The 21,696-nt window shown below is 40.9% G+C and overlaps 1 protein-coding gene across 1 annotated transcript in view; it reads left to right on the plus strand.

Moving 5' to 3' along the window:
* Positions 1–2,229: 2,229 nt before the first annotated feature.
* Positions 2,230–21,696, plus strand: part of THUMPD3 (THUMP domain containing 3) — a 35,164-nt gene continuing 15,697 nt past the window's right edge. Inside the window, exons 1-7 of the mRNA XM_012471220.2 lie at positions 2,230–2,291; positions 4,186–4,491; positions 6,093–6,170; positions 10,138–10,614; positions 13,223–13,353; positions 17,834–17,903; positions 21,454–21,569. Of these exons, the coding sequence (XP_012326643.2) occupies positions 4,240–4,491; positions 6,093–6,170; positions 10,138–10,614; positions 13,223–13,353; positions 17,834–17,903; positions 21,454–21,569 (1,124 nt within the window). The 5' untranslated portion in view covers positions 2,230–2,291; positions 4,186–4,239. The remainder of the gene's footprint in view (positions 2,292–4,185; positions 4,492–6,092; positions 6,171–10,137; positions 10,615–13,222; positions 13,354–17,833; positions 17,904–21,453; positions 21,570–21,696) is intronic.

The raw sequence follows: 21,696 nt of genomic DNA on the forward strand, positions 1-21,696 counted from the left end.
GACACAGAGCCAAACCATATCAGGGGATATATCATTCTGCATTCTCATCAGAACATAGAAGTGGTCAATTGCCCCATATACTCATTAGAACTTGGAACTGTTGATTTTCTGTTTTTCACTTTTAGCCATTTTGATGAGTATCGCATTGTGATTAATTTGCAATTCTCTAATGACTACTGATATTCAGCATCTTTTCATGTGCTTATTGACCATTTGTCTATAGAGAAATATCTATTCGAGCTCTTTACATATTTTTTATTTTATTTTATTTTTGAGACAAGGTCTCACTGTGTCACCTGGGCTGGAATGTGGTGGTGTGATCTTAACTCACTATAACCTCAACCTCCCTGGCTCAAGCTATTCTCCTGTCTCAGCCTCCCAAGTAAATGGGACTACAGGAGAGTGCCACCATGCCTAGCTAATTTTTATCTTTTTGTAGTGACAGAGTTTTGCCATGTTGCCAGGACTGGTCTCAAACTCCTGAGCTCAAGTGATCCACTCACCTTAGCTTTTCAAAGTGCTGGGACTATGGGCATGAGCCACCACTCCTAGCCCCTTTGCACATTTATAAATTGTGGTTTTTTTTTGGTTTTGTTTTGTTTTAAATTCAGTTTATCTTTTTTGTTGTTGAGTTGTAAGTTTCCTTTCACAGTAATTTAACTTTTTTTGAGAAATAAAACTCTACACCCCTAAACTGATTGAACAGGCCCTCTTTTGGCCAAGAGGACCCCAGAAAAACCTTGGAGGCTAAGTTCCTGGTCATGACAGGATGGTAGGTTAGACACACCACTTTATAACCCCTCCCTCTATAATCACCATTAGTTTTTATTTTCTAAGGGTTAAACAGAAACCAGCCCTTTTGGAAGATTCACTCCACCAGCGTGATGCTGACCCTCCCATTTGCAGTTTCAACAGAACAACTGACCAGCATTCCTTCCTGATAAGAGACCACCCACCATCCAGGTAGTGGTTCTGGCCAGTCTACATAGTGCAGTGAGGGTTTTCACATCCCCTGTTTCACCTTTTGAAGTCTGAGGGCACAAAACTCCACCCCTGGATCATGCTATGGCCACCATTTTTTAAACATGGGATCCATGGAGAGGCATGAAGCTCAAATGCACATGCATAGGTTGCTCCTTTCATAAATATTCATGACCCCTCCTACAGTTTATTTAATATGTACATTTGGCTACTGTCCTTGGCATAAATCCTTGTCTTATTCTTCTGACTCTGGAAGTACCTGTGTTTGGCTTCTGACTGAAGGCTAGGCTTCCCAGTTTGTCAATATGGCTACCATACCCCGCCTCCAACCCTTTTTTTTTTTTTTTTTTTTTTTTTTTGAGACGGTATCTCGCTCCCAAACTAGAGTGCAGTGGCACGATCTTGGCTCCCTGCAACCTCTGCCTCCAGGGTTCAAGCAATTCTCCTGCCTCATCTTCCCAAGTAGCTGGGACTACAGGCATGGGCCACCACATTCTGCTAATTTTTGTATTTTTAGTAGAGATGGGGTTTTACCATGTTGGCCAAGCTGGTCTCAAACTCCTGACTTCAAGTGATCCACCCACCTCTGCCTCCCAAAGTGCTAGTATTACAGGCGTGAGCCACTGGGTCTGGGTAGATTCAACGCTTTATGAGAAACAAAGTTCGTCTGATTGGGCACAGTGGCTCATGCCTGTAATCCCATCACTTTGGGAGACCTAGACAGGAGGATCACTTGAGCCCAGGAGTTTAAGGCCACCTTAGGCAACATAGTAAGCCCCCTATTTCTATTTAAAAAAAATTTTTTTTAAACTAAAGAAAAATATTAAGTAAACAATACTAAAATAGTGATGGCAATACAGAAATCAGGAACTAGTGGCATGTCATTTTGGTAAAGATATTTAACTGAGCTGGAGAGACTCAGTTTCTCCAGCTTTAAAACAGAAATCAGCCTCTGCCAGTTCATAGGTGCTGGAACAAAACAGACTTGTTCCAAACGAGATGATGCATGTGAAGCGCTTACCCAGTGCTTGGCAACGGGCAGCACTCTCTAAACGTTAGCAAATACCACGATAGGGCACAAGGCCCTTGACTCTCCGCGTTCAGCTTGCAGAGGATCCTCAAGGCCAAGAGCACAGAGCTTCAAGCGCATGCTCCTTTCCTCACGACCTTGTGCGAGCGCCCGCCCCCTAGCGCGGAGCCACGGTGACCCGTAGCCTGACTTCCGCTTCCGGCGGCAGCTTCCGGCAGCGTGACCTGAGCGAGAGACGCCAATGGAGTGCAGGGGCTGAAAGAGTCTTCGCAGACGGCCGGTAACTGGCGGCGGTTGGGAATGGCTGAGTGTGGCTCCTCTAGTGTTTCAGCTTGGGGAGAGAGGGGTGGCCCTCCTCTTGCAGCCGAGGCCGGAGCCGGGCGGGACTTCAACCCAGTATCGTGGCGGAGCCCATCTTGCTGCCCCTCCCAGGCCTTTACCCGCTCCCTAGGATTCCCGGGGCTCAGTGGGTGTGAGGCGGCAGACGTGAGTTCTCTTCCATTCTGCGCCTCTCATTGGCTGTCTGACCTTGGGCGGAACGCGTCCTTTACCTGACCTCAGCTGCCTTTTTTAGAAGATGGAGATTGTATTCACAGTGACTGTGAGCTTCTTAACGGCGGGAACTGACTTAGTGGTAAACACTATCTTGTATCGCTGGCACAGCACAAGAACAGTATAGGTCTTCTCTATCCACTTAAGTTATTTGGAGTCACAGATCCTTTGAAAATCTGGTGTGAGCTACGGATCCTCCACCTCTCTAATACTTCCCCTGGCCCCCGCCCCAAACACAAATGCTCATGTATAGGAAGTTTGTTTTACTATTTCAGATTGCTTCCAAGATCTCTTTTCTGATGCCCATCTGTGGATCCTAGAGCCTGGCAAGTAGACAGAGTAGGCGTTTTAATATTTGTAATCATTAGATAGTAAGTGTTCAATCATTTTTATTTTTAATTATTATTATTTTTTTAGACCGGGTCTCACTGTGTCGCCCAGGCTGGAGTGTAGTGATAATATTCACTGCAGCCTTGACCTCTGGGCACAAGCAATACTCCCACCTCAGCCTCCCAAGTAGCTAAAATTACAGGTGCTCACCACCATGCCCAGCTAATTTTTGTATTTTTGGTAGAAATGAGATTTTGCCATGTTGCCCAGACTGGTCTCCAATTCTTGGCCTGAAGTGATCAACTTGCCTCAGCTCCCCAAGGTGCTGGGATTACAGGCATGAACCACTGTGCTTAGCCCAGTTAATCATTTTTTAATGCATGAATCTACTTCACAGGAGGGAAGCAGATAGATAACCTGTTAGTAAGGTTTAATTGTTGGCCTGGCCATGTGCTACTCTCACTTGTCTCCTGACAACTCTAGGAGAGAGGTTTACTTAATTCTCATTTGGAGGCTTGGGAGAATTAATTTGCCATAAGTCATTCAACCTATTATGGTGGAGGCAAGAATTCAAACATGTATCTATCTGAAACTCCAAAAGCTCCCCCCGCCTTTTTTTTTTTTGAGATGGAGTCTTGCTCTGTCACCCAGGCTGGAGTGCAGTGGGATGATCTCGGCTAGCTACAGTCACTGCCTCCTGGGTTCAATCAATTCTCCTCCCTCAGCCTCCCAAGTAGCTGGGATTACAGGCGCCCACCACCATGCCCAGCTAATTTTTGTATTTTTCATAGAGACAGGGTTTCACCGTGTTGCCCAGGCTGGTCTTGAACTCCTGACCTCTGGCGATCTGGCCACCTCAAAGTGCCAGGATTACAGGCAAAAGGCACCAAACCCAGCCAAGCCCTATATTCTTAACTAACGATGTTCTTAACATCTAGATGCAGCACTGTATTTGAATGTGATCTGCAGTCTCTATTGTAGTTGTGAAATGGCTTTTGTCAACGTGGGTGACCCCAAAGCAAACACTGCCTGCTATGGAAATACTTTTTGTCTCTTTTTCTCCCATGGTATCTGTATGCCTTGTTTAATAATAACATCATGTTTTACAACCTGCACTCTGTGCCCATGTTATTCAACCCTTTTTACTTTGGTGATTGCTTATCAGGTGTATTGACCTTTTATGGCTATCATTTGTGTTGCCTTGTTCTTCTTGACCTCCAGAGCCCATGTTTTTGATTATAACTGAAATATGAGATGACAATATTTGGACTTTATTTCTTTTTCTTTTAAAGGGACAGTACTGCTTTTAAAGGGACAGTGTTAGGAACCTCGGAAGCACAGCCAACATGTGTGACATTGAAGAAGCCACTAACCAACTCCTAGATGTGAACCTTCATGAGAACCAGAGGTCTGTACAAGTGACAGAAAGTGACCTCACAAGTGAATCTGAGCTTCTAGTCACTATTGGAGCCACTGTACCTACTGGCTTTGAACAAACAGCTGCAGATGAAGTGAGAGAGAAACTTGGGTCACCATGCAAAATAAGCAGAGACCGCGGCAAGATATATTTTGTCATTTCACTGGAAAGTCTGGCACAGGTTTGAATGGAGCAATATTTAAAGTAGTTTTCTAAGTTGATCATTTTATGATTACTTTTCATTTTATAGACCCCTTTGGAATCCTTTCTGATTTTCATTGCTTTGCCCCAAATCAGGTGATTTTAAAATATTACTGCATTTTCTATTGAATACTGATTTGTAATTTTGACTGTAGTTTCAGTATCCCTTTTCTGGAGTGCTTAGGACCAGAAATGTTTCAGATTTCAGATTTTTGGGGCATGGGGGAATTTTGGAGTATTGCCAATTGAGCGTTTCTTTTTTTTTTTTTTTTTTTTTTTTTGAGATGGAGTTTTGCTCTTGTTACCCAGGCTGGAGTGCAATGGTGCGACCTCGGCTCACCGGAACCTCCGCCTCCTGGGTTCAAGCAATTCTCCTGCCTCAGCTTCCCGAGTAGCTGGGACTACAGACGTGCGCCACCATGCCCAGCTAATTTTTGTATTTATTTAGTAGAGACAGGGTTTCACCTTGTTGACCAGGATAGTCTTGATCTCTTGACCTCGTGATCCACCTGCCTCGGCCTCCCAAAGTGCTGAGATTATAGGCATGAGCCACCGCATCTGGCCCCAGTTGAGCATTTCTAATCTGAAAATCTGAAATGCTGCATTGAGCATTTCCTTTGAGCATTGTGTTGGGGCTGAAAAAGTTTCAGATTTTTAGAATTGGGATGCTCAACCTGTAGTAGGATTGCTACATTTTTAGAGGTGATCCTAGTATTTCTTGAGGATTGAATTCACCAGAAAGAATACTGTTTAACTTAAGAAATTCTCTGAGTAGCACAGTATTTATTTATTTCAGCATCTAGCAGATGCTTAAACTTTGGTGATGAAACATAAAAGAGATTTTCCTTTTAATCTGTGTAGAAAATTCTTGCTCAGAAATAATTACCACTGAAGGTAAAAAGCGAAGATCACCAAACTTCAGTCTTGCTGCGATAAAGCTAAGATATATCTCATTACCACAAAAGCAGCAAGAGGGCAGAGACTGTTGTCTATTTTTTCTTTTCCACCAATATATCCCAAGCTCTTAGTGTCTGGCATATAGTAGGTACCCAGAAAATATCTGTGGGATGAATTGGTAAGCAAATATTTTCCATCCAGTATTTTAGCCAATACCCTCAGCAGCTTTGTGAAGATAAGACACTATTATTATCCTCATTAATCATTAGGCTTAGGACAAATAAATAATTTTCCCGGGATCACTTAGCTGGTAATCACAGAACTGGAGCTCAAATCCTCTGCCTTTAACCATTGCAGCATACAGTGTACCGTAAAAAGCCATCGGGGAAGTATGATAGAGCCTACTTGAGTGGCTTCACATTTCCCTTCTCCCCCAAAAGACATGTTGCCCACAAAACACTTCAAACTTCTCTCTTTCCATTGCCCTTTTTCCCTTTCTCTAGGGGAAAGCTGATTGGTAACCAAAGAGATGAGAAACTGGGGAAATGGGACATTTAAAAAATATAAAATATAGTTAGTAGCTGCTTTAAAACTATTATTCCTAGTTTTTTAAATACTTACTTATTGATAGCTTGTGCTGTTCAAAAGCTTTCTCAGAAATGTGTTTCTTTTTTTTTCTCCCAGGTTCATTGTCTGAGATCAGTTGATAACTTATTTGTGGTGGTTCAGGAGTTCCAAGATTACCAGTTCAAAAAAACAAAGGTGAGCTGTTCCAAACATGGTGGCTGATTTTTGGCCGTCTTCCCCAAAGAGATTATTTCCACTTTTCACAGTCTGAAAATTTAGCATTTGTAATAGAGAATACTGGGAGGCTTTTACAGTAAAATCCAGAATTCTGCTCACAGTCTATCCCAAAAGATGTTTTTTAAAAAATTAGTATTGAAAACCATTGAAGTTTTTGAGAAAGAAAACATTGTTTTACTTACAAAAGATATAAAGCTTAGATTAGCTTGCTCATATATATATATAGTTCCAAAATAGAATTGCTTGCAGAACATGAACTAAAGAACCAGCGACAGTTTGTGTCTTCTACAAATAACACTTCCTCACCGTCCTGATTTTGGTCTGCTTTCTTCTCTTTCTTCATTTTTTGAAATAACGCCAAAGTAATATCTAAATACTCCTTCAGTTGTTAGGACAACAGCTTTGTCTCCAATATGTATTTAGCGTCTGAATTCTAAATATTCAGCTGCTGCCTAAGCTGAAGGTTGAAAATAGATTGCCGCAAGGCTTTAGGTTTTTTCCACACTGCTTTTTGGTTAGGTTTCTAGAGTTAACTGCTTGCTTAAAAACATTTTTCTATCAGTTTTACCTATCTTAGAAATAATCTTTTTAAAAACAACTGTGATATGCTACCAGTTGTCTAACTTTTATTTATTGGCAACATGTTGACTTCCAAAACATTATTCAAAAACCGATCAAAGTTGTATGAACCCACAGGCTAGAAAAAAATAAGACCAGACCTAAAAGAAGTCAGACTGAAGATAGATAAAAATTTTATTAACTAAAAATCTTAACTTTTAAAAAAGTTTAAAGCATTCTAATGAGTTCTCTTATTTTTAAGTATTCAGATAATAATCATGAATTTATTAGCCCCCACCCCGCTCTTTAAAAAAAATACTGAGACAGGGTCTCACTATGTTGCCCAGGCTGGTCTCAAACTTCTGGGCTCAAGTGATCCTCCCACCTAGGCCTCCCAGAGTGCTGGTATTACAGGTGTGAGCCATTGCACCTGGCCCCCGTACCCTCCCACCCCTTTTTTTTTTGAGACAGAGTCTTGTTCTGTTGCCAAGCTGGAGTGCAGTCTTGGCTCACTACCACCTCTGCCACCGGGGTTCAAGTGATTCTCCTGCCTCATCCTCCCCAGTAGCTGGAACCACAGGAGCATGCCACCACACCTGGCCAATTTTTGCATTTTTAGTAGAGATGGGGTTTCAGCATGTTGGCCAGGCTGGTCTTGAACTCCTGACCTCGTGATCCATCCTTCTTGGCCTCCCAAAGTGCTGGGCTTACAGGCGTGAGCCACTGTGCCCAGCCTCCATCCCCCTTTTTAAAAGTGTGAACAAATCTGTGATTTATATGGGTTTTTAAAAACTGGTTAATACATGTATTTGGTGGAGCAAACTTGTAAAGACTAAAAGGATAAAGAGTGAAAAGTAAGTCTTTCTTCCTATATCCCCATGCTATGCAGCTCCCTCCCTGGAGGCAACAATTTCTACCAATTTCTTGGGTATTCTTGTAGAGATATTTTACGAATAAATGTATTTTATATACACAAATGAAAGCATGGCATACATACTGTTCTGTGCTGTGCTTTTTACATATACGAGTTGAGTATCCCTTGACTGAAATACTCGGGACCAAAAGTGCTTTGGATTTGTTTTGTTTTGTTTTTTGAAATATTCTGGGCCCGGCGCAGTGGCCCACGCCTGTAATCCCAGCACTTTGGGAGGCCGAGGCGGGTAGATCATGAGGTCAGGAGTTTGAGACCAATGTGCAAAATGGTGAAACCCTGTCTCTACTAAAAATAGAAAAAACAGCCAGTCGTGGTGACGGGCATCTGTAATCCCAGCTACTTGGGAGGCTGAGGCAGGAGAGTTGCTTGAACCTGGGAGGCAGAGGTTGCAGTGAGCTGAGATCATGCCACTGCACTCTAGCCTGAGCAACAGAGCAAGTAACTGTCTCAAAAAAAAAAAAAAAGAAAAATATTCTGAGGATGGAACCCATGTCTAAACACGATTCATTTGTTTCATATATACCTTACACGTATAGCTTGAAGGTAATTTTATATGATTTTTAAAATAATTTTATACATGAAACAAAGTTTGTTTACACTGAACCATCAGAAAGCACAGGTGCCACTATCAGCCACCTGTGTGGCATCATATTAGCACTCAAGTTTTAGGTTTTGGATCTGGCACATTGAGATTAGGAATACTCAGCCTATGCGTTGGAGATCCCAGCAGTATCATTGCTGGAGTTGACTGTGTATACTCCACTGTGTGGCTGTATCATAATTTAACCAGTCCCATTTTAGGACATGAGGTTTTTTCACACTCTTTTGCTACTACAGTGGTGCAACAAATATGTAAATTCTTGTACATATTCAAACTGTCATCTTTGTGTTTATCCTCATTGATATTTACTGATAATGACAACTGTTTAATTTTAGTTTTGTCATGCTTATACTTTTTTTTTTTTGAGACAGAGTCTCACTCTGTCGCCCAGGCTGGAGTGCAGTGGTGTGATCTCAGCTCACTGCAACCTCCGCCTCCTGGGTTCAAGCAGTTCTCCTGCCTCAGCCTCCTGAATAGCTAGGATTACAGGTGTGTGCCACCATGCATGGCTAATTTTTGTATTTTTAGTAGAGTCCGGGTTTCACCATGCTGATCAGGATGGTCTTGATCTCTTGACCTTGTGATCCTTCGACCTTGGCCTTCCAAAGTGCTGATATTACTGGAGTGAGCCATCACACCTGGCCTCATGCTCATACTTTTTGCTTTCTCTTATTTGAAAAGTCTCTACATTTATGTCGTCTTTTTTCATACGCCTGTGTTTTCTAATAGTTTGGAAGGGCTGTGTGTGTGTGTGCGTGTGTGAACACTGTTACCTTTATAACTACAATTTGATATTATCTACCTTATCTACCATATATACACAGTATTTTTTGAATCCCTGCTAAGAGCAATGATGAAATTGTCATATTTATACTTTTTTCCTTCATTTTAAAAATTATTTTTCTTAGTGTTCACGCTTAAGCCTTTAAATATATTTTATTTATCAGCTTTAACTTCTATCTTTTTACCTCTGGGTATAAGAGATGAGAGTATCAGTAAGCCCATTTACATGCCATGCCAGTTTGTAACATTCACCTTCTGCTTTATAGGCACATTATTTGTCCTTTTGTTATACTTTGTATCTGTTGAATGGCATGAGTTCAGAAATGTTTGTCTTTCACCTTTATATTTAACTGATAGTTTGGGTGTAAAATTTGGAGTTAGGCTTTCCTTCCTTAAGAATATTGTAGTCAGTGTTCATTCTCTTTTGTAAAAGATTTTTTTGAGACAGGATCTTGTTCTGCTGTCTAAGCTGGAGTGCAGTGGCATGATCATAGTTCATTGGAGCCTTGACCTCCCAGGCTCAAACAGTCCTCCCATCTCAGCTTCCTGAGTACCTGGGACTACAGGCATGTGCCACCATGCCCAGCTAATTTTTGTATTTTTTTGTAGAGACAGGACAGGGTTTTGCCATATTGCCCAGTCTGGTCTCAAATTCCTGAGCTCAACTGATCCACCTGCTTCAGCCTCCTAAAGTGTTGGGATTACAGGCATGAGCCACTGTATGCACACAGACTCTTTTTTTTTCTTGTCCTTATTTCCCAAACAATACAGTATAACAACTATTTACATAGCATTTACATTGTATCAGGTATTATAGATAAAATAAAAATGATTTAAAGTATTCTTGAGAGGATGTGTGTAGGTCATATGCAGATACTATACCATTTTATATGAGGGACTTTTCAGCATTCTTGGGTTTTGGTGTCCTTGGGGCGGGTCCTGGAACCAGTGTTCCCCATGGATACCAACTGTCTGTAGGCAAAAGTAGAGGTTTATTTGTTCAATTATGTGGTGAGAAATGAATGGATTTTTTTTTCTATCCTTTATAGGAAGAAGTTCTAAAGGATTTTGAAGACTTGGCTGGAAAACTTCCATGGTCAAACCCCTTAAAAGTGTGGAAAATTAATGACAGTATTAAAAAGAAAAAAGCAAAGCGCAAAAAGATAAATCAGAATTCAAGTAAAGGGAAGATTAATAATGGACAAGAAGTCAAAATCGATCAGAGAAATGATAAAAAAGACTTCACTAGCCATGCTTTAGATTATCATATCTTAGATTATTATGAAAATCCAGCCATCAAAGAGGAGGTATCAACATTAGTAGGTGATGATTTGGCATCTTGCAAAGATGAGACTGATGAAAGCTCAAAAGAAGAAATTGAACCTCAAGTGCTAAAGTTTAGAGTCACATGCAACAGGGCAGGAGAGAAACATTGCTTTACCTCAAATGAGGCTGCAAGAGATTTTGGGGGTGCTGTTCAAGATTATTTTAAGTGGAAGGCCGACATGACCAACTTTGATGTGGAGGTAGGTATAGGCTCTGACTATGATGATTGAAGAATGCCATCACAGATTTGTAGGATTTTCAGACTAACCCAATTTTATGCTGAATTTAATCGAGGAAATAGTAGAGGGTGGTTAAGAAGAGCATAGGCTATGGAGACAGATTTAGATCCAAATTTTGACTCCACAACTGTGTAACTTTGGACTGCTTAATCTCTAAGTCTCTGTTTCAAACGGAGCCAATAATAGTATGTACCTTTAAGATCCTGATGGATAAATGAGGTACATTTAAGATATTTTGTATAATACCTTGCATACACTAAGTGCTCTGTAGATGGAAGCTATCAAAGTTGAGTTGTCTGTTTTCTTTTCTTTTCTTTTCTTTTTTTTTTTTTGAGACAGAGTTTCGCTCTTGTTACCCAGGCTGGAGTGCAATGGAGCGATCTCGGCTCACCGCAACCTCCACCTCTTGGGTTCAGGCAATTCTCCTGCCTCAGCCTCCTGAGTAGCTGGGATTACAGGCACGCGCCACCATGCCTAGCTAATTTTTTGTATTTTTAGTAGAGACGGGGTTTCACCATGTTGACCGGGATGGTCTCGATCTCTTGACCTCGTGATCCACCTGCCTTGGCCTCCCAAAGTGCTGGGATTACAGGCGTGAGCCACCACGCCCGGCCCAAAAAGGACATTTTTTAAACAAACCCTGACCTTCTCAAATCAGGACATCATTGCTAACACTCATTCTAGAGTTAGGGAGAGTCAGCCATCCTCTTTCTTAAATTCTGCTAGATTTCCAAAGCCAGATACCTCATTTTAGCATGTTTACTTTCCTTGGTCTCAATCCTCTTCTACTTAGGTGATTGGCATGTAAGCCATAGGAACTAGAGTCTTGAAGTCGTCTCTGACATCTTAAAATGTCTCTAGCAGCTGATGTATTTACCAAGGAGCCAATTTCTGTTGCTTTTGGGACACTTGAATCTGGGGCAAGTCACTGATTCTTTCTAACTTTTGTGCATGTCAAATCAGACGAATAATTCCCCATTCTTTTTTGCCTCATATACTGCCATGAAAATGAGTAGGTGGCTCACACCTGTAATCCCAGCACTTTGGGAAGCTGAGGCAGGCAGATCGCTTGAACCCAAGAGTTCAAAACCAGCCTGGGCAAAATAGACCCTGTCTCTACTAAAAATAAAACAAATTTTTTTAAAAAGAAAATGAATAGGTTAATTAAAACAGTGATGTCTAAAAGTTAGTAAGGTAGTAAGGTGATTCAGAGGACAATTTCTGGAGCCGTGCTGCATAGTTTTAAATCCCAGAGGAGGCCGGGCATGGTGATGCCTGTAATCTTAGCACTATGGGAAGTCAAAGTTGGAGGATTGCTTGAGGCCAGGAGTTCAAGACCAGCCTAGGGAGACCCTGTCTCTACAAAAAAATTTAAAATATTAGCTGAGTATGGTGACACATGCCTGTAGTTCCAGCTACTTGGGAGGCTGACTTGGGAAGATTGCTTGAGCCCAGGAGGTCCAGGTCACAGTGAGCTGTGATCGTGCCACTACACTCCAACGTGGGTGACAGAGTGAAACCCTGTCTCAAAAAGAAGAAAAAAAAAAAAAGTGAATTCCAGATTAGCTCTCTTTGTGCCTCAGTATTCTCATTTATAAGGGGAATAATACCTAGCTTAGGGGATATGAATATGAGATGAGGCTATGTATATAAAGTGTGTAGAATAGTGCTTTGCATTAAGAAGTGCTATATGAGTGTCAGCTGTGCTTCTGCTGTTAAGCTCATGATGAGGAAATTTTTTGGTGAAAAATTGGGGATCATTTTAGTTTAGTTTAGTTCACTTTCGCGACAGGATCTCACTGTGTCACCCAAATTGGAGTGCAGTGGTGCAATCAGGGCTCATTGCAGCCTTGACCTCCCAGGCGCAACTATCCTCCCACCTCAGCCTCCTGAGTAGCTGGGACTACAGGCTTGTGCCACTGCACTCAGTGTAATAAGACTTTTTATTTGAGACTCTGCCAATTTTGAAAACTTTTTTGTTGAGATATACTTTGCATAAAGTGTACAGATCTTAAGTGTACAGCTCAGCAAGTTTTTACTTATATACACAATGTGTAACCATCCAGATAAAGATATAAAATATTTCTAGTACCTCAGCAGCTCCCCTTGCCCTTTCCCAATAAGTACCCACTCAAGGCAATCAATCACTAATCTGATTGCTACCATCATAAATTAGTTTTGCCAGTTTTTGAACTTCATATAGATGAAATCATATAGTATATACTTATTTGTTTCATTTTAACATCTATTTTCTTTTAATTCACTGTATTTATCAATTGGCTACAACCAGATTTCACCCCAATTTTTATAACAAACATAGTTTGAAGGCTTACAGGTTTTTAATATATATTTCTTTAAATGTCTAACTTTTTAGACAGTTCTGGGCTGTGGTGTGCTATGCTGATCAGGTGTCCGCCCTAAGTTTGGCATCAATTGGCGACCTCCCAGGAGTGGGGGACCACCATGTTGCCTAAGAAGGGGTGAAATGGCCCAGGTCGGAAAAAGTCTTACTACTAAGTGCAGTTTGAACAATCCTAAAACTATTTTCTCTTGTTCCACTTTACTATAGGTTCTTTTGAACATCCATGATAATGAAGTCATTGTGGGGATTGCATTGACTGAAGAGAGTCTCCACCGAAGAAATATCACACATTTTGGACCTACAACTCTTAGATCAACTCTTGCCTATGGGATGCTCAGGTAAGAAAATAGTGTGCTGTCCAGCGTAAAGTGGCACCTTGGTTTGAATTTTCCTTCAAAACACTGATTTGTGTATGTGTGTTTGAGGTGCAGTGGATCAAGAATAGGATGGAAAGCTAATGATCTATTTCTTTCCTTCCTATCTAGTAGTGACTCCTTATGTCCTGAAAATACTGCTTAATAGGTATCTCAGTTTTCTTTATCGTATTTATTTTTTTTAGACAAAGTCTCACTCTGTCGCCCAGGCTGGAGTGCAGTGGTGTGATCTCGGTTCACTGTAACCTCTGCCTCCCAGGTTCAAGCAGTTCTCCTGTCTCAGCCGAGTAGCTGGGATTACAGGCAGCTGTCACCATACCCACATAATATTCGTATTTTTTTTCTTTTTCTTTTTCTTTTTTTTCTTTTTGAAACAGTCTCACTCTGTCGCCAGGTGCCAGACTCGAGTGCAGTGGCGCGATCTCGGCTCACTGCAACCTCTGCCTCCTGGGTTCAAGCAGTTCTCCTGCCTCAGCCTCCCGAGTAGCTGGGATTACAGGCGTGCGCCACCACGCCCAGCTAATTTTTGTATTTTTAGTAGAGATGGGGTTTCACCATGTTGGCCAGGATGGTCTCGATCTCTTGACCTCAAGATCCGCCCACCTTGGCCTCCCAAAGTGCTGGGATTACAGGCGTGAGCCACCGTGTCCAGCCCATATTTTTTAATAGAGATGATGTTTCACCATGTTGGTGAGGCGGGTCTCAAATACCTGACCTCAGGTGACCCACCTGCCTCCACCTCCCAAAGTGTTGAGATTACAGGCATGAGCCACCTCACCAGCCAGTTTTCTTGATTTTAAAATGAGAGTGATAGTTTTTATCTGCCTCTTGAATGGGGTTACCCCATTTTTGTTTAGCAAGGATATGGATGTTGAAAGATAGAGCAAATTTTGCTGTTTCATTTCTGTGCAGTGAAAAAGATGAAAGCAGAGTTTTTTTGTATAATGTGTAAATGAACAGAAAGAGCTTTTACTTACATTCTTAAGCTTTATACTCACAGCAACCCAGGAATCGTCCTAGAATTTTTCACTTTTCAGAGTGCAAGACCTGTCTTTCCTTCTTCTTTGCCCTTCTGTCCTTTTTTTTTTAGGCAGAGTTTCGCTCTTGTTACCCAGACTGGAGTGCAATGGCGCGATCTCGGCTCACCACAACCTCCGCCTCCTGGGTTCAGGCAATTCTCCTGCCTCAGCCTCCCGAGTAGCTGGGATTACAGGCGTGCGCCACCACGCCCAGCTAATTTTTGTATTTTTAGTAGAGATGGGGTTTCACCATGTTGGCCAGGATGGTCTCGATCTCTTGACCTCAAGATCCGCCCACCTTGGCCTCCCAAAGTGCTGGGATTACAGGCGTGAGCCACCGTGTCCAGCCCATATTTTTTAATAGAGATGATGTTTCACCATGTTGGTGAGGCGGGTCTCAAATACCTGACCTCAGGTGACCCACCTGCCTCCACCTCCCAAAGTGTTGAGATTACAGGCATGAGCCACCTCACCAGCCAGTTTTCTTGATTTTAAAATGAGAGTGATAGTTTTTATCTGCCTCTTGAATGGGGTTACCCCATTTTTGTTTAGCAAGGATATGGATGTTGAAAGATAGAGCAAATTTTGCTGTTTCATTTCTGTGCAGTGAAAAAGATGAAAGCAGAGTTTTTTTGTATAATGTGTAAATGAACAGAAAGAGCTTTTACTTACATTCTTAAGCTTTATACTCACAGCAACCCAGGAATCGTCCTAGAATTTTTCACTTTTCAGAGTGCAAGACCTGTCTTTCCTTCTTCTTTGCCCTTCTGTCCTTTTTTTTTTAGGCAGAGTTTCGCTCTTGTTACCCAGACTGGAGTGCAATGGCGCGATCTCGGCTCACCACAACCTCCGCCTCCTGGGTTCAGGCAATTCTCCTGCCTCAGCCTCCCGAGTAGCTGGGATTACAGGCACGTGCCACCGTGCCCAGCTAATTTTTGTATTTTTAGTAGAGACGGGGTTTCACCATGTTGACCAGGATGGTCTCGATCTCTTGACCTTGTGATCCACCCGCCTCAGCCTCCCAAAGTGCTGGGATTATAGGCGTGAGCCACCGCGCCCGGCCTGCCCTTCTGTCTTTTATTGGGTGCTTCTTTTCACCACTAGAAAATGTTTATTTTCTCTTAAGCTTCTGTTTTCCAGATGGCAAAATGGGTTTCATGTGAGACTTAAAGGATTATTAGTGAGGATTAAGTGCTGAAGCATATACAAAATACATACTATATACATTTCCTGGTATGTCCTGGTACTTAAGTCCAGTAATGCATCACTTACCAGGGATATGTTCTGAAAATGTATCATTGTGCAATTTCATCATTGTATGAACATCATGGATTGTACTTATACAGATCTAGATGGTATAGCCTACTGTACACCTGGGCTATATGGTATCTCCTATTGCTTCTAGGCTTCAAATCTGTAAAGCATGTTATCGTACTGAATATTGTAGTCAGTTGTAGCGCAGTGATAAGTATTTGTGTATCTAAACATAGAAAGGGTAGGGTAAAAATATGATATAATTACTGCATTAATATATTTGGTCCATTGTTGATTGGAAGATTGTTATGCAGCGCATGACTGTATTCCTTCTCTTCTAATCTTTTATCTTCCTAACGTTAATTCAATGACAATAATAGAAAATTGGGCCCATTTGATAAAGGAAACTCTTCTAATCCTTCTAATCTTCATTAGTTTAACAAATACGTATTATCTACTGCCAGGCATATGGTAAAAACCAGGGATACAGAGAGGGAGTTATTTTAGGTACAAGTGTTAAAAACCTAAGTAATCAAGTTTCAGATAGAAAAGTGATGATTGTGCCAGAGTTGGGTTTATTGGAAAGATAAAGAGAAATCTTGGAGATTCTACAGAAAAACTGAATGTTGGTTCTCAAGTAGGGTAGGAACCACATCTTGGAAAACCACCAGAAATGTAAGCAGCCATTTTTGTCACCCTTAGGGCCTGTGGACTCTTGTCTCTTCTCATCTATATGCTGTCTCATCTGAATTTATGTATTTCCAATTTCAAATGACTAGGGCTTTTAGCTCTTTGTTCTAAATTCCTGGAAGAGAGCATCTGATTGACATTGTTTTGGTCAGGTGTTCACCCCTTACTCATCAGGAATGGCTTGGAGTACACGGTGTTTACCCCCTCAAGAAGGTTGCCAAGGATTCTGTTGCCATGTGTTGAGAAGTAGGAACAAGGAGATAGAACAGGACCAATGTTAAAATAAGAGCCCACTGTTAACCCCCAAGAATCTAACTTGTATGGGAGATAAATTATTCTCATACATGTGTAAGTCCCACACCAGCACATGAAAAGTTTAGAAGAGTAAGAGAAGGGAAGAAACCTACTGACCTGTTTCAGGATGGGATGCTTCATAAAGAGGGTAACACTTAAGCCACTAACAATAATGCCTCTAATCTTGAATCTGTTACCTACTGGTTTTGTGTCCCTGGGCAGGTAACTTCATGTTTCCTTGCATCAGCTTATCATTAAAATGAGAATGATGATAATTATCTAACCGAGTCTTACTGAGGATTCAGTGAAATAATACATGAAAAGAGCTTCAAATCCATGCCTGGCAAATACTAAGTGCTCAAAGTAAAGCATTTTTTTTTCCTTTTTTTATTACCTGGTTCCACAGAGCAATTTTTTTATGTCAAGATTATTATCTTTAAATTCAAAAGGAAAGCAATACTAAATATCTATTGCCAGTAACCTTATATTGATGCATATTTTACTTGAGACATTTTTGAGTATTTTTAATGTAATACAGGTTTCAGTTGAAAACAACACTATTGTCTTAAGGTATGCGAGAGAGAGAGAGAGAGAGAGAGAGAGAGAGTGTGTGTGTGTGTGTGTTTTAAGATGTCTGCAAACTAAATTTCATCTGAAAGTGAAATGGGATTTTGGAAGATAGTCAAAGGAGATCTGGTTATATGTAATGATTTTTTTTCCAAAGTAATAGAATATACAGTCAACACATCATTACAAATTGATTTTTTTTGAGATGGAATCTTACTCTGTCGCCTAGGCTGGATCTTGCATGATCTTGGCTCACTGCAACCCCTGCCTCCTGGGTTCAAGCAATTCTCACGTCTCAGCCTCCTGAGTAGCTGAAATTACAGGTGCCTGCCACCATGCTAATTTTTTTGTATTTTTAATGGAGATGGGATTTCACCATGTTGGCCAGGCTGGTCTGGAACTCCTGACGTCAGGTGATCTGCCTACCTCAGCCTCCCAAAGTGCTGGGATTACCAGTGTGAGCCACCACACCCAGCCACAAATTGATTTTTAAAATATTTGTAGGTTGGTGTTCCTTCATGCTAGTGTGATAGGTCCTCAATCTTATAGCTTCAGGAATCATTAGTATAAAGCCTCAGCTTTTGGTTGAGTGTTCACATAGGCTGTTTTCTTTTCTCTAGGCTGTGTGATCCTCTGCCTTATGATATAATAGTCGATCCAATGTGTGGAACAGGGGCAATACCAATAGAGGTAATCATATTTCCTTAGCTTTTAGATAAGAGTGATACATCCCGAATATTCCAGACCTAATGGGCAAATTAGACATAATGAAATCTCCGTGGTTAGATCAGTGTACCCAAGAGTTTTAAAATAATTAACAGTAGAAAAGTAGGAACTTTTTTGTAAAGAATGTAACTACTTATTTCAAATAGCCAGGTGCCACTGGACTAGATAGATTGTTGGTGATACCATTCACTAGATTACAGAGGAAGCTGAGAATTAGAAACTGGTATGAGTCCTCTTTGTGTAAAAGACAGGCTGGTAGACTTGAATGGGAAATAATTGAAGGCATAAGCATAAACTTGAGGAAGGTAATTTTCCCTCTGTAATCCACTTAAGTTCCTAGAGGGAATAAATATAGTTGTAAAAAGGAGAAACTTATGAACATTGCTTGGATTTTTTAGGAAGCCTGACAAGCTTAATACCAAATGCTCTTAAATAGTTTTCAAAATTACTGTGATATTAAGAGGGCTCATAAAAACTGTATAAAGCAAAGCAAGAAATGGAAAGGCATTTTCTAAATGGATAATATTTCACAGTAGAGTCCCCTTGAATAATCAGTATCATCTATATGTTTTTAAACAATTTAGAAAAGAGAGCTCCCAGTAAAATCACTGAAATTTGTGTAAAACATAGTCGTTCTTCCATATAGTATACTGAAAGCCAATTGGAATAAGCTGCAGGGAGATACTGCAGATTATATGATTGAGTAGAAACTGGACAAATGAGCAAGCCCACAAGGGGAGAAATAATTTAAACTGTAATTAGAAAATGATATCTGTGTTCTGGGAGTTAAAATCCAAGAATAAAATCATAGAAGTCTACCTGATGACTGTGTTCTCTGAGAGCTAGAGAAATTACTGTGGCTAAAGAGACTGCACAGTGAAAACCCAACTGTGGCCAAGAAGGATTCTGGGAACAAAACAGAGTGTTGTTTTCTAGAATGAAATCATGATATGTATATGAAATAGCAGGTAAGGTCACGACATGTCCAGAAATACCTAACAGAACTCTGAGTAAAAATAAAGGCCGAAAAAAATTAAAAGATGAAGTTTGAACCATTTCCATGTACAAGTAGACGTCAGATGTAGAAAAACCTAAGCTGATACATGATCAAAATGAATAAAATTAAGAGGAAATTGACAAGGTATATATAAAGATTTGTTCACCAGAGTTTAAAATACTTGATCTAGAATACTTTTTTTAAAATTTAGAAATACTATACTGTAAAACCTAACTCTTTCCAATGCTGAAAATCCAAATAGGTTTAGGAGGAAAAAAAGGAATATTGGGGAATCAGAATCACTGAGAGGCTTCCTAAAACTCTAGGTCCCCTCTAGATCCCCACCCACCTGAAATTCTGGCATACTTCGGCTTCCCTTTTGTTTGAAGTCATTGTAGGATTGTAGACAGGAGTATGTCATCACCTTCTAGTGTCTGGGCAAAAGAAAACTTATGAAGCATTGTATTCATGGATGAGAAGTATGTTACTGTTCACAAACAAAGAGGTGTTTGCTACTCATGCATAAGTAGAGGCAAGCCTTTCTCTGCTTTCATGTCAGAAGCCTTCTGTTAATCTGCATAGAATGTTGTTCAGGCCTAGGGTCACATGTCACCTCATTGCACAAATGATATATGACAGCTTGGTATTTATCTTCTGCTGACAGGTTTTTTTATTTAAAGTTACAAAATCCTTCCAGGGATATGGCGGTTACTATTCAAAAGCTTATCATACAAAGGAAATTGCATTATTATTATTATTATTATATAGTTATTATTATATAGGGTTCTGTGAGCCCCTCCGTGTTGGTGCAGAGACAAGAAACTGTAGAAATAAAAGACACAGACACAGAGATAGAGAAAAGGAAGTTTGGGCTCGGGGGTCCGCTGCCAACCAAAGCGCAGAGACCTGCAGTGGCACCGGGTGCCTGGACACTCTGACTTTTATTGAGTACAAAGCAGTGGGCAAGGAAGGTAAGGTGAGGTAATGGTGGTCAGTGATAGGGTCAGGTAAATCATGTGTCTTGGAGATAGGGGGCCCAATACTTTCAAGTAGCCAAGGCAAGGAAAAAACCTAATGCGTCAGCGTTCTTCGCATATTTGTTAAAAATGTCAAGGACATTAATTCTTATCTTCTGAGAAAAAGAAAAACCAGGTGCACAAGCAGGGCATGAGAGTAGACAGGGAATGTGACCACAGCATCACAGAGAGAGAGTTAAGCCCCGGGAAGTCTGTGTGCTTCCCTGACAGCTGTCAGGCCTTACCATGAGCTTGGAGAAGCAGAGTTTTCTTCAAACTTCCCCAGGAAGGAGATGTCTTCGTCATTTTGGACATCTCTTTCCCTAGCTGGCTAAACAGCAGGTGCTTTCACAGTGCTGGCGCTGCCACACAGCTAAGGCGCCCTCCAGCAGCTCTTATGCAGGTGTGACAGAGGGCTTAGAGCATCTTGCCTTAGGATCACTTTGTTCACAATGTCACCTCAGTTCCATGCTTCATAACCCCATAGGCATTAGTAAAATTAAAGCTTATATTGAGTATATATCTTTATGATTATAAGTGGGTTAACTATAAGATTTATGATTATATAAAGGAATAACTATGTGCCTACATTTCTAATTCTTTTCCAAATCATTATTTATATGGGAACAGGCTGAGGTTTCAGATCCTTGCCAGGGCACTTGGGGTTTTCCCCTACAATTATTAAATTTTTTGAGATAGGGTCTCACTCTGTTGACCAGTACGGTGGTGTGATCTAAGCTCCCTGCAACCTCTGCCTCCCTGGCTCAGGCCATCCTCCTACCTCAGCCTCTTGAGTAGTCGAGATTCAGGTGCACACCACTATACCCAGCTGATTTTTGTGTTTTTGTAGATAGGGGTTTTGCCATGTTCCCAGACTGGTTTTGAATTCCTGGGCTCAAGAAATCCTCCTGCCTTGGCCTCCCAAAGTGCTGGGATTTCAGGTTTAAGTCACTATGCCCAGCCGGAAATTGCAATTCTCAAATGTATCAGATTATGTAAACTCCCACAACCACAAAAGAGTATAGGTTTGGTCAGTTTGATTTGGTTAATATTTTCAAACCAAATTTACTTAAAATTTATTTAGGATTTATTTAGTGTACCAGACACTGCTGGATGAGGAACTGAATAAAATACTAGAACTTACCTCAAAGAGCTTCCAGATTAGTTGGGAGGCACAGAGGGGAAGAAATAATTAAAAGTGGAACAAGTACAGTGGCAGAGGTACTTACATACAAAGTGCCTTTGGGAGCGGCACATGAGATAGTTGGGAGAGTTGAGGTTGATGAGAGGGCATGAGGTTTGAGCTGGGTCTTAAGAGATGGGTAGAGGTTCAGCAAGCAGTGAAAGAATAAGAGGGCATTTTCAGCCAGGCAAATAGCACAGTTGACAGCATGCAATGTTTTACCATTCTAGAAAAGCACGGGATTGTCTTTGTTTGTTGACAATTTAAATAATCGTATTTTGCAGTTTACTGCTTTTAACACATTCTCTTATCTTTTAGGGGGCTACTGAATGGTCTGACTGTTTCCACATTGCTGGTGATAATAACCCACTGGCTGTGAATAGGGCAGCAAATAACATCGCATCTTTATTGACCAAGAGCCAAATTAAAGAAGGGTAAAAATTTAAAAGATTTCTTTTTTTTTTTAATTGCATTTTAGGTTTTGGGGTACATGTGAAAAACATGAAAGATTGTTGCATAAGTGCATACGTGGCAGTGTGATTTGCTGCCTTCCTCCCCCTC

The sequence above is a fragment of the Aotus nancymaae genome, unplaced genomic scaffold, assembly GCF_030222135.1.
Source record: "Aotus nancymaae isolate 86718 unplaced genomic scaffold, 86718_ANA_hifiasm-v0.15.2.pri h1tg000046l, whole genome shotgun sequence".
NCBI lineage: Eukaryota > Metazoa > Chordata > Mammalia > Primates > Aotidae > Aotus > Aotus nancymaae.